The following is a 13,466-nucleotide window of genomic DNA, read 5'->3' as shown; positions in this document are numbered from 1 at the left end:
ATGGGAGCTGTGTTGCCCAACAGCAAAACACAATTGGAAGACAACTAAGCTGCAGCTTTAACATAATTACTCTCATCCCTACATGCAGGCAGGCATCCACACATGCTCACCAACGTGAAAACTACTAAATGAACCACAATCTACTTTTATCATCTGCGTGAACATCTGTATTTGGTCTGCTTGACAGGTTCAGGTGCACACAATGTTGGAATCGGAAATTTTGAGTGATTGTCTGGCGAGGCAGCATCTCCACCAAGGAAACGGCTCACCTCTTCCCAGCTTAGATGACTTCACAGGTATGCACAGATTACAACAGTAGCAAGAGCAAATGGAAATCTGCGTTTAGCCTCCAACACCTCTCTGGAAATGAATGAAAACAAAGAAAAGGGTAATTGCCTGAACACCTGGGCTGTTAAGCTGTCTCTTTCATTTTCTCCCATGGCCTCATTTGCTCCTTTTCCTCTCCCTCCTCTCCCATTCCTTCGATGATAGCTCATCATGCCAGTGTTTACCTTGTCCAATTACCGGGCACTGACTGCGGGCAAGTTGGCCCTCTCCCCGCCCGTCCCTCAGCTTCTCCAAACCGGTTTTCCAGCCAAGCTCTTTTTCTTTCCCTTTCAATGGCTGAACCGGGATCAAGAAGCTGTCAGGTACACTGAGGCTCAGTTGGCAAAAGAGAGGGGAGAGTGTCCAGGAGAGCTGTCCATGTCTATTACTTCAGACTACTTGCAGTTTTACCCAGAAGACTTAAAGGGAAAAGCCTCAAACGGCACACTACCAGCTATGTTTATTCAGGGTGAAACAAGCATGTCAGTGTTTAATTTTGAAAATGTCCCAAGAGGACTTTCTCCTTATCACAAATGGCCAAATGTTACTTTCTGACTGTTATGTATATACCTGTGTATGTGCATTACTGGATGTATGCTGGATTTATGGTGACACAAGCTATCATCATCAGCCGCCGTTAAACTCAAAGTCAAAGCCAAGTGTTGAAGGCTCTGCAGGTATTTCTGTTACAGATTGAAATGAACGCCACCAAAAAACGTGTGTTTTTACTCCTTGAAGAAACCTGAAGTGTGTCTCTGAAAAGTTTGTAGCTTGATTCTTTGCAGGGAATGGCAGCTGCTGTCAGTTGGATACGAAATGTCACAACAGACTTCACTTTTACTGTGAAAAAAAAATGTTCAAAGAAACTTGTCAAACTAACCTCACAGCACCTTTTAGATGTATATATCCAGTGAAAATACTTGTATTTTTCCCAAATAAGCAAAAATATAGTTCCTGCTTTTTCCTAACACAGTTAGCCACTTTACCAGAAGCTTCCACATTTGCTTCATCACTGAAATGATGAGCTGGTTAATTTACTTTTTGTAATAATTCCTTTTTTTAAAAAAAGCTCCAGCTCTTTTAGATTTGATGGTTTGGTTCTTTTCATATTGTTGTTAATTTGACTTTGAAGCGAATTTGACATAGTGGCCAAACTGTGTAACTACAACTCAGGTCTGTCACGTGATGCCATTGGGCCCAAAAAGATTTTTCTCCATAGAGTTACATTGGAAAAAAAAAAAAAAAAAGACACCTTTAGCCTAATCATACGTTTGTTTGTTTTTTGAGTGTCACAACCCCTGCAAAATGACTTGTTTCACTATTGGGATTGCATTCAGTCCAATAACATTTCAGACGTCTAGAAGAGCCACACGATCTTATCTCCATTCAGGTTAGCAGAGAGCCAAACCAGAGGAAAGCTGCTCAGCTAGCAAAAGTCCCAATGATTGCGCCCAATGATGCAGAAGCGGAGTGGAGGATCCAGGAAAATTTGCAACTGTGAAGTCAAACGTTTTCTGACTTCATTCATCCCTGAGCAGCTTTCATAGGAATGAATATGAATCCCGCACAAACATTGTATCCAGTTCTCTTTATACATCCATGTGTTGAACAGGCAAAACTTTGATGAAAATTTGATGAACATTTTTACCTATTTTCTGATACTTTATAGATGAGATAATAAATTGAACACTTAAAAAGACCAAAAAATTGAGAAGGAAATTATCATTAGATGTAGCCGTAGCTTGCTTATGTTGGTAGCAAACGACATCAACGCCTAAATATGCTAATTACAAACTGTAGCTCTGTGTATTAAGCCATATTTTGGTGAAAATGTGAAGGTGGTTTGGGAGAACCTTAGCATGAAGGCAGACAGTGTAGAAGGTGAATATGCTGCAATGGCAGTTTTGGAAGTTTCTATGAATGTTCTTAAACATTTTTTGGGGATCCATTGTAACTACTATAAATCTAAACAAACTGTAGCTGCACAAACTTCCATCAAGGAGCAACCAACCATCCAAAGCCAGTGGATACTCAAAGGATAAGTAATACTTAAATAAATTTATGTCTCTCTCTCTCTCAGGTGTGTACTCAAACAACGGCTCCGTCCACAACAGGGAAAATTCAGAGTTTCTCCCTCCGTCAGCAGACACCTGCTCCAGGTATCGAGGTTTGGAGGGAAACTTTGACGCCAACAGCCCAATATCTTCACTAACAAGTGCAGGGAGCATGAGAGAGGGGTGAGTGTATCATGTGTTGCATCCAAAAAATTATTTATTTACTTATTAAATAAACAGTAAACATGGGCTTCTTCAGGAATGCTACAGTTAGAAACATTTGTTCCTTGAAACTGACTGTTATTTGCCTTGTTCATGGGCAGCTCATCTGTAGCTGTTACAGGAGAGATTGTGTCGTTTATTTTTCCCATTTTTAATCTGTTTTATTGCTTCATAGAGTGAAGTCACCATTAAGAAAAATGACCTTTCATATCATGAGATGCAGCTGTTAAACAATAAATGTCAAAGGATATATTTTTATGTTCTCACTGTCATGCATTTTAAAATTCAATTGCTTTTATTTCTTGGAAAACGGAGTATTTTACTACTACTGTACTAATGATGTGCCCAGAGGCAAACTTAAATGGTCAGTTCATCCAAAAAAACGAAACATATTTTCCCTCTGGTTGTGTTTGGCAAGGTTTTAAGTTATCTGCTGCAGGGACTGCTGCTGCCAACCAGATACAATGGAGCTGAATGGGATTTCATTTGCATTTGGCAGTTTTCATCTGGAGCTATTTTCTGCGAAAGATAAAAATAGTGAAAACTGACCACAGACTTCTGTTCCTCTGTGCATTTTCGGGTGTTCACCCAAAAGTCTTTCTTCATTTGTAAAATCTGGCACTAAAACATTTTTTAACTCCTCAAGCCTTCTAAGCATGTCTCCTCCGCGCTAGAAATCATGGTTCAACCTCGAACGCCATCAAAACCCTGTTGTGATATGACTTTTCTTCGCCTCTCCCGTCTGTAAAGCACATGCCAGAAACAAGGAGAGTGATGTGAGCTTTTGCATTCTTGAATAAACCAGAGACATTATCACCAGAGATGGAGTTATGGCTTTGTGGTTGCACTGATTGGGTAGTTGGAGGCCACAGAACTTATGTGTTCTGTAAACTGAGACAAATTTTGTCTAGCCCAGTATAAAAGTAGAAGTGAGACTAAAAAGATACAGCTGAAAGCCTTCAGGGCAGCAGTTTCTGGACAATATGGCCTCAAATCATTGGTCATTGAAGAATTGCCTGTAAACTAACTTTTACTGGCACAATAGTAACAACAAAGGCAGTCTATCCAATAAAAGAGAGCTGATAAGGGCCAAACATTTTTGTGGTTTAATAAGTGATATAAAATCTTCACATATAATGCACGTGGTTTCACATAAATTTGTCCAGTATTTCCAGGAAACATTTTCAAATTAGGTTTAGGCGCAGGAGTTCAGATGAGTTGTTCTCGATGAACACAAATTCAGACCTATAAGCTTTAACATGAAGGTTTACTGTTGACCTTGGAAAATTCTTAGCAGAAAGTCCATGTACTGGAAAACAACAGTTCACTTTTTGTCAAATTAAAAAATAATTTTGTTGGAGGCGTCGGTGGCTTAGTGGTAGAGCAGGTGCCCCATGTACAAGGCTGTTTCCGCAGTGGACTCCAGCCTGTGGCCCCTTGCTGCATGTCACTCCCTCTCTCCCCCCTTCACACTTGTCTGTCCTATCCATTAAAGGCTAAAAAATGCCCCAAAAAATATCTTTAAAAAATAATAATAATTTTGTGATGTTAGTAATGAAACTGCTTCATATCGTTTTTCAGTGTAACACTATGTGTCTGCAATACTCAAACAGGCCGTAAAAATCCTTGAAAGTTGGTCTTATAGATTACGGTCTTTTGTAAATTCTGGTTTTAAAGGCGGGTACTCCTGGCTGAGGACTGTTTGAAAATACTGTGTTTTTTAAAATTTATCTTAAATTCCTAAAGCTCACTATGAAAAACACATTTGAAATCTGGCTTGACACAAAAGCAGATTTAAAGGATTTCCCGTGGATCTTTTACTTGAGATAATCATCTTAAGGTTTTAAACTAATCGATGTCAATTATAAGTGCCAGTGGCAAGTTAGAACGTCTTTAACTTCTGCACTGGGATGTATTTTCCAGTGAAACAGAATATCTGATCAGTGCATAGCTATAACAGTGTTTGAAATCAAATCACAATCAAATTACATTTGATTGGACTGCTAAAAAAGTGGGCAGGTTTATAATTTAGTGGAGCCACAGTGGAGTGGCTCCACACCATAGACAGTATAATTAAGATGGACAGCATGGCACCTTCCCAAAAGTGAAGCCAAAATATCTTGATCGCCCTCTGGTGGCTGGCTGCAGTACATGTCACATACCACATCCCCTCCGTGTTAGCAGATGGGACCTTAGCCAAACTAAAAAAATCAAAGAACACATTGATAGTTTCTGTCATTTTTGGTAATTCTTATCTTGCTGGTGTATGTTCAAGCGTTCATTTTGATAAGGATGGTTTTAATTGTTTATTTGATGCTATAAAATGGGGGTTGACGTCAGGACTGACAGTTGTGTGTGACAATCGAGTACTTGTGATCAATGGTGCTGCTCACAATTCACGGAACTGGTGTATGGGCAGGAACTCGATACCGTGGAGATCGCCACTGCGCAGACTCTGGCTCCGAATGACGTCGACAGGGCTTCATTTTTGTACAGAGGGAGAAAGAGTAGGTGCATTATCCATCTTTATAAGCAGCCCATGCTCCACACACACCTCCCCCATCGTTATATTGTTAATTAAGTGCACAGTATAACCAGAGATGTGATCTAAAAGCATTAAAAATTGCAAATAGCGAAAACACATATGGTACCTTAGCTTGTCCAGTGTTCCATGTATTATTTTCTTTAGGTCTTAGAAAAGGTGTTGAGATGGATTTTTCCATTCTTCCATTCTTCAAGTTGTATTGTTAGTAATAAAACTACATTATATTGTAGTTTGATGTATATGTGCCCACCTCAAACAAGCCTTGAAAAACTTAAAAAGTTGGAGAAAAATTAGCCATTATAATGAATATCCTTGAAAGTACTTTTGAAAAAACAAACAAACAAAAAACAGCTTAAACACTGAACTTTGTCAAGGTGCTTCACTTCTGTCACCTGCAGCAGGATTTCACCTGAGAATATCAGGTTTAGGTGTTAAACTAACTAATTTAATGTTCTTTGGAGTTCACTAAACAAAGCCATGTTTTAGAAAAGCACTTTAAATTGATGCTCAGGTAGAGTTTGGTTGTCTATGTGTTTGTATTTTTAGGATATATAACTGTACTCGCCTTAATGCAGCATCTCTTAGCCTCCATCTCCTCAAAGTTTGCAGCCAGAGCTTCCATGAAGCTCTGCACAGTCTATCCATTGACGTCTCTTTATAGACACTGAGGATGTCATAGAATCCCACTGGTGCCCGCAGTACACGACGGCCTGCCAAAGCCAATACCAGACAAGCACTTGTTTTTCCCCCAAATGACTTAGCGAGACGTTAAACACGTGAAAGTAAATTATCTGTGCTTCACAGCGTCGAGCTCTGACCTCATAGCCAGGCACGTGTTTACTCTGGCTGAGATGAGCCATTTCGACTTCTTTTAATTATTTAATACTTGAGGGATTCAGAGGCCTGCTCTAAGGCTTGTCCATCAGTGGTTATTTGTGATGTGCAGTGTTTGTGTGTTTTGTGGTCGAGGGGAGCTGGATTGGTTTTTTGGAGCAGCGTCTCCATCAGATACAGGCACACTAACCGGGATGGCTCTCACACAGAAACACTATTATACAATTTGAAGGAAAGAGAAGTAATGAAGTTTACTTTGCAGAAGCTCTGACTGACATCAGATCCAAATAGCTGGTTTAACTAAAATGTTTTGACATGTCCACACATTTTTGTATTTACTGTATCTCTAACATGCAATAAGTGTTCTCTAGTTTCTCTAAGTACTTGATTGGTAGTGCTTAGATCACATTAAATCTCCATCTGTGTTACATACGTTCAACATGATCCTCTGTGATCCAGTAAATCTATGTCGCAGCATCTTTCCTCTGCCAAAACTGCAAACGGATCAGTTTAGCTTGCACAAGCTGGCACCTTCTGGTAAACCAACTCATCCCGTCCTCTGATCCTGTCCAAGTGTGCTTTTATTAAAAAAGCAGGCATCGGTTGAAGACAGTATAATGTGCATATAAACACAGGAGCTTAAATTCTGCAAGCAGGATTCTTCTCATTCCAGATATAAGAAGGGCAGCTGGCTGCAGTTAGCTTTAAACAAAGAAAAATGATAAAGGGGTTTAGCCGGTAAAATAAAATCAGAGAAACAGTTTCCTGAGGTCGTGCTGACAGCTGCTCCCTCAGGCGTGGGTTCTGTGTTAAGCTTGTGCATCTGAGAAGTTTTGGGTAAACAGGGCCACAAAACGACAGATTGACCCAGCAGGGCCACGCACGGGATGGCTCAGACATCCCAGCTATGTTGTTGCAGCATCGCAAGAATGTAAGCCGTGGAACAGCCGCAGTTGTTTATAGTTAAGGTCAGCTCTGATGGTTCTGGGGCCACCGAGGGGGAATCCAGAGAAGTGTTGAATTCTTGGGGCTCGCAGTCATCGCGGCACATTCATTTCAACAGTCGTGCTATATCAAAGCCCACTTTGTTTGCATAATCCTATACAAAGCCTGGTCTTTATTACCTTGGGAAGCCGTAGCCATCTGTAAGTTATATCAGTTTGGGTTTCAAAAAGTCCTTCTGATTAATTTTGGCTTTTATTGTGTTTCTCCACTGAACGCTGTTAAATTAAATGTAATAGCATTTGACATGGGAAATGGGTAATAAAGAGACCTGGGGATGATAAATGATAGATATGTAAAGAAATCTCCAAACATTTCCTTCTTTTATAGCTGGTCAGATGCGAATATAGAAGGCGCTTTGGGCCCGCAGCCATCAGTATCTCTGACAAGGCCTGGCTTGTTTATGAAGCCCACTAAAACCCTTCCAGCAGAAACCAAGGCCATTTGGCTCTCTGGGGACCAATATGCTACAGTACATCATCCAGGAGAGTTCTCAGGCCACATGAAATGCTGAGAGCGAGCTCTTTGAAGGAGCAGGAAGGGGGGGGGGGGGGGGGCTCAAATACCATATTGGGGGGTTTCAGCTGCATATCTCCTTGGAGAGATATTCGCCTGCCTTTTCTTTCTTCTCGTCGACTTGGCTCCACTGACTCACTCGTTTCCATGTTGAGTCAGAGTGTTCGTGCACAGTCAGCACATTCTTACAGCGTAGCGATGGATACAGCGCCACACAAAGCCCGCCTACATTACCCCCCCTCAATGTGGAAACGCTTCCTTGTCTAAACTGTACTGTTTGTACAAGAGTTTTAAGTATTTACATGTTTATGTCTGATAATACAGCTGCTGCCACACTGACAGATAATGGTTATCAGTATAAATACTTAGTCTGGGTTTGGTTTGATCAGAGATGTGTGTGTCAAACTTTAATAAAACCTAGTTTTCAATGGGACACTTTGGTGATTTTCAACCAGCATTGTATCATAACAGTGTGGGCAGTATGTGTAAATGAACTGCGGTAAACTTCCCTCCATCTCACCAGCACCCAGATCTCCCTGCTCATCTCTCAGCTTAAATCCAGCATCCGACTGATTTTCACTGGCAATAGGGCTTAAAATACAAATTGCAATTTCTGATGGTACACCATTACAGACACAAGGAGCAGATCAAAAAAGAGACCCACCCCTCTCTCTCACTCTTTCAAACTCGAATCAAACTGTAAAACTAAGCAGTGTTGATCAAAGACAAACCAAGATTCTGTTACTCTCTTGCATACTGCTCACATAAAATGTCTTCAGGATCATATTTAAGTGCACTGTTTAGCTGTAATATGAGAATTTTTAAACAGGAAGTGGGCGCCATACTGTTTCCTGGATTGTAAAAACAGAGGTTGAAAATACTGAGATCAAACGGTAACACGAAGCAGTGTTGATCAAATATGAACCAAGCATTGTTTATTTCTCACCTATAATGTTTTCAGAAACATATTTTAGCTTGCTGTTTAACTGTAAATTCAGATTGTTTATTACCAGCCTGGCTGCCATATTGTTTCCTGTGTCAAAATGGCCAAGCTGACATATTTCCACACCCCAGCTGGAGCATTTATTGGTCTGGTGTAGTGCAGTGCATTCTGGTAGTTGTAAGTTTTCTACCACATGAGAAAAAGCAAATGCACCAGCCCTTTTTCTCTGTTTTCTCTGATCATACAGTTTGTCAGGGGTTACTTATAATGTGTTACAGCAGACAATCATTGTCAGTCTGTTCCTTTAATGTTTTAAGCAATAGAAAATGTGAATAAAACCTCAGTTAGTCAAATTTAAATGTACATCATAGTTTTGTCATTTCTTGCACTCACATAAATGTTTATGTTGGGGAGTAATCCAGCTACCTGGTGTTGTGTTGCCAACAGGAACAGACCAACATCGTTGTTCATGTCTGCTGACGTCAGCCCAGCAAGCTCCTCATCAGACAGAGTGGACGTCCAGCTGCAGGGTTACCACAAAACCTACAGCCACCAACAAGTATTCACACAGCAGCAAGGTACTGACAGTGTACAATGAGTATGTGTCAACATCAGCAGCCTCATTACGTCGTTCAAACATATAGGTTTTGGTGTTTTTGACATTTCCTCTGTGGTTCTCCAAGGATGTCTGTACGGAGAAGGGAAAGTGGTTCAGCCAGTCAATGATGGAGGCTTTGAACCCGCCAGTTACTTCACAACTCCGTCCGCCTCTCACTCTACAGGTAAGATGGCAATAAAGCAGAGTTTAGGCGTTTATATGCTCCAATAAAAGCACGTGTTGGATGGTCAGGCAACATCTGAACCGCCTCCTGCTACCCACCTTCTATCTGATACCAGCAGTCTCAGAAAAAGACTCAAAATATTGCTGGTATATACACCAATGATAAGAACTGCAATATAGGCATACATTACTCATAACACACATGAAGCAGGTGACTTAAAGGTCTAAGGTGTCTAGGATTTAGAAAAAACTAAACTATGTTTTCATCAGTTTATAATAACCTGAAAATAAACATTGTTGTGGGTTCGTTACCTTAGAATGAGTGGTTTTATCCTCATATGAGTGGGTCCTCTTCCGTGGAGTCTGCCATGTTGCTTCATAGCCCAGAACAGATAAACCATACACTGGCTCTACATAGGGCCATTTACATTTTTGTGTCAGCCACTGTAGTTCTCCTACATGCTTGGCACATAGGGGAAGTTTCAGTTCTGTAACCTCACCACTAGATGCCACTAAATCCTATACACTGGAACTTTAAACATCCACTGAAGAGACAAAAATGGCAGCAGACTATCAAATCTGTGTGGATCAGTGAGGAGACAGTAATCTTCTTCAAATTAATACATGACATGAACATGAATGCCTTGTTGCATCCTCTTCTTCTGCAGTGGAAGAGGCATCTGACTGAAGAATTATTTTGAAAATTTGGTTAAAATTTGCACTACATTTGGATTAAAACGTGACTTCTGGCTATCTTGACAGAATACTTTCTGTCACTTTCTGGGTGCAAGACGATTAATATCTTGCAGGTGAAACTGTCCGGAAATGTACTCGGTTATCCCCGTATCTCATCTCCCCCTCACTATGACAACACACCTACAACTCATCTTACAAACTAGTTCTTCTCTACCATACTGCCTTCCTTAAGAACTAGGCGAGCTAGCTGGACGGACTTTGTGTCTGTTACCATGGAACTGTTGAATTCCCATCATACATTTTCTTAACTGGACTGCCGTCATACTTTGGATGTTATAGAATCTGTATAGGTCTGGTCTACTGAGGGATTCCTCTCTTATCTGCTTACTTTGATTTTAAAGGATTTGGTGTTAATGGCAACACAAGGTAAGGTAGCTCACTGGCATTAAGCTCTTTATGTGATGATTAACGGTTTATTACTGTGAAAAAAATTGAAAATTTTCTGTTTTCCTCCTCTCAGGGTTCGACTTGCTGCAGGACCTGCAGGGCCAGGCGGGGGGCGGTTACTCCATGTCTCCATGCTCAGACGACAGCTTCCTCTTCCAGGCAGGAGGCGTCGACCGCTGCCTCAACCAGATCTACTCCATCTACCTGGACTCATGATGGGCCACCCAAAACCAAAGAAGAAAAAAACTGCTCCAGAATCACTTTGTTTTCCTAAGGATGAACAACAGCATGTAAATGTGTGGCAGCAGACAATCATAACAGCAGTGTACTGTTTGTTCAAGGCTGAAGTTTTTGTTTTGGACAGACATAAATAATATGTCAAAGGGTACAAACCAAAGAGCAAAATTAACCAGAGACAGAGCTGCAGCCAGTCAAATTCTAAATGTGAATAGCAGTGACTTTTTTATTCAGAGATGACCACAGCATTTGTGATCTGGATAGGATGAGCTATGAGCCTCTTTTTGGTAGTTTGATGTGTAGGAAAGTCAGGTAGCTGGCGCTCTGGCTCTGCGAGTGATGTTAACTAAACCAGTGAGATTAATTCTGCCTCCATGAAATATTTAAAAAAAAACATTTGTCAGGACGGGATCTTATGATGTCGTGGTTCCCAACCCAGGGTCAATAAATAAATCTGCTGGGGTCAAAAGACGATTAAGAAGATAACAAATAACAAAATAACACAGTTCTGCTTTAGAAATTATTCTAATTTTTGTTTGACTTTTCTGTAATTGTTGCTTTTTTTGTCATTTCAAGGTATCATTAGCCAAAAAATGTTGGGAACCATTATGTTATAATGGATGATGGGCTGGTTTTAAGCAGTCCGTGCAATAGAGCAAAGAATAGCTCAACATTCTGGGAGATACGCTTGTTTGTTTCCTCGCTGAGAGTTAGAGGAGAAGGTTGATATCACTCTCATGTCTGTGTGCTAAAATGTAGCCACAGCCAAGTTATGTTAGCTTACCAGTTTGCCTACCAGTAACTCTAAAGCCCAATTATATCAGGACTATTTCTTGACTGTGATGACTAGTGGCATAAGGTAGATACAACGGGCCCCAGTGCACGCTACCATGCACTTATCGTCTCGTCACGTGGTCAGAGACTTGACATTGGATAACATTAACATACAAATTTCCCAGCAATCATCACTGTATATCTGTATATTACAAAAAATACCAACGAAAAGAGATATTTTTAATTTAATTTAACAATTTGTAATAGTTTGTTATAGTTACTTGGAATAAGCGTATCATTTTATTATAGATCCTACTGACTATTTTACAAATAAAGAAAAAAAAACATGACAGAGATGGCTTTGCCTTCTTCAAGAGCATATAATGGCACTGTTGTTAATTTAATGAGAGTTATTTGAAAACAGGCATATTTCCAAGGTGTCAATCACTCATAGGGGCCCAATCTCCACCCAACACATTGTTGGAGGGCCTACTCTCCCTATGCCTCTCTATGCTTGAGTACTCTCTGACATTAACATGGATTCCAGCTAATGTAAGAGGTCTTTTGGGACAGTAAGGAGTTAAATGTTTATTGATGTGCTGTAAGTAAAGAGTAGGATTTCAAAATAGTGGTAAACAATGCAAAGAGGCTAAACTGGGGTGACGTGAGAACTTTGTGGCTGCTGGAATAGTTTCGATCCTCTTGTCCAACTCTCGGACAGAAAGATAAGTGTATATTCCCATATGTCAAGCTATTCTAAGCTATTGTCTTTAAGGTCGTGGAGTGTAACCAGAGTGTCATTGAGAAACCTCCAACATCTTGGTAATATGCAAAGAACTGCAGGAGAGTGGCGCGTACAGTGAACTGTAGCAGTGCTGCCACCAAGTGTCTGAATGACAGTATATAAATATAGTGTATTTACAGTCTGTGGATCAGTGTGGAGGACTCCTGGGACTTTAAAACTGACACACAAAAAGAAAGAAAAAATGCACTAAAATGTATTGTTTATGATTTGTCTGTAATGGACATAAAGGTGCCAACAAATATGTTTCAATATGTGTAATCTAACAACGATCAAGACCGAAGCATAATCTCCTTTTTTTATACTGTCTCTTCTGTTCCTTTTTTTGTTTTTGTTTATTGTATCAGTGTTATATTCAGCGAGAGGGAGGTGTGCATTGTTTACAGTAAGTTCTCTGCACTCTTTTCTGTCTCATCACAGAGACTTTAAGAAAATGACCAACCAGAAAAAATGTTTACACTGATTTTGTAGCAATTCAGAGATTTTCTTATTATTGTCTTTGAACAATGTATATAGACTGTATAAAAAGCACCTGTCTTTTATATCTAAATAAATAACTCTGTTTGTATATGTTTGTGTTGGTTAGTTTTAGGGCCTCAACCAATGCTTCCTTTCATTACTGATGATATTTTCTTGAATAATAAGTTTAAAAATGTTAGAAAACAGTGCAAAATGACATTTTCACATTTCTTGTTTCGGCAGAATGTTTAGATGTCTAACGTGTATGACAGAGAATAGCAGCAAATCCTCACTTTTGAGACGATCCATCAGTGAGTGCTTTTAGCATTTTTGTATATAATGTGACTGACACAATTATCAGAATAATTCTCTGTCAGTTTTCATATCTATTATTAATTTTATCATTTCAGCTTGTGTTGTGGCGCGGCACGGTGGTGTGGTGGTTAGCACTGTCGCCTCACAGCAAGAGGGTTCCCGGTTCGATCCCGGGTGTGGGAGCCCTTCTGTGCGGAGTTTGCATGTTCTCCCCGTGTCAGCGTGGGTTCTCTCCGGGCACTCCGGCTTCCTCCCACAGTCCAAAAACATGCAGATTGGGGACTAGGTTAATTGATAACTCTAAATTGTCCGTAGGTGTGAATGTGAGTGTGAATGGTTGTTTGTCTCTATGTGTCAGCCCTGCGATAGTCTGGCGACCTGTCCAGGGTGTACCCTGCCTCTCGCCCGATGTCAGCTGGGATAGGCTCCAGCCCCCCCGCGACCCTCAAGAGGATGAAGCGGTTAGAAGATGAATGAATGAAGATGAATGAGCTTGTGTTGTTGGAAAGTAT

At 40.4% G+C, this 13,466-nt stretch overlaps 1 protein-coding gene across 1 annotated transcript in view; it reads left to right on the top strand.

The window, feature by feature from the left end:
* Positions 1-12,748, top strand: part of LOC126382637 (zinc finger protein GLIS1) — a 58,342-nt gene extending 45,594 nt beyond the window's left edge. Inside the window, exons 5-9 of the mRNA XM_050032621.1 lie at positions 188-296; positions 2,408-2,564; positions 8,891-9,021; positions 9,127-9,225; positions 10,441-12,748. Of these exons, the coding sequence (XP_049888578.1) occupies positions 188-296; positions 2,408-2,564; positions 8,891-9,021; positions 9,127-9,225; positions 10,441-10,583 (639 nt within the window). The 3' untranslated portion in view covers positions 10,584-12,748. The remainder of the gene's footprint in view (positions 1-187; positions 297-2,407; positions 2,565-8,890; positions 9,022-9,126; positions 9,226-10,440) is intronic.
* Positions 12,749-13,466: the final 718 nt, after the last annotated feature.

This window comes from Epinephelus moara, chromosome 21 (assembly GCF_006386435.1).
Source record: "Epinephelus moara isolate mb chromosome 21, YSFRI_EMoa_1.0, whole genome shotgun sequence".
In the NCBI taxonomy this organism is placed as follows: Eukaryota; Metazoa; Chordata; class Actinopteri; order Perciformes; family Serranidae; genus Epinephelus; species Epinephelus moara.
The sequence above is the reverse complement of the archived record's forward strand: the minus strand, read 5'-3'. Positions and strand labels throughout refer to the sequence as shown.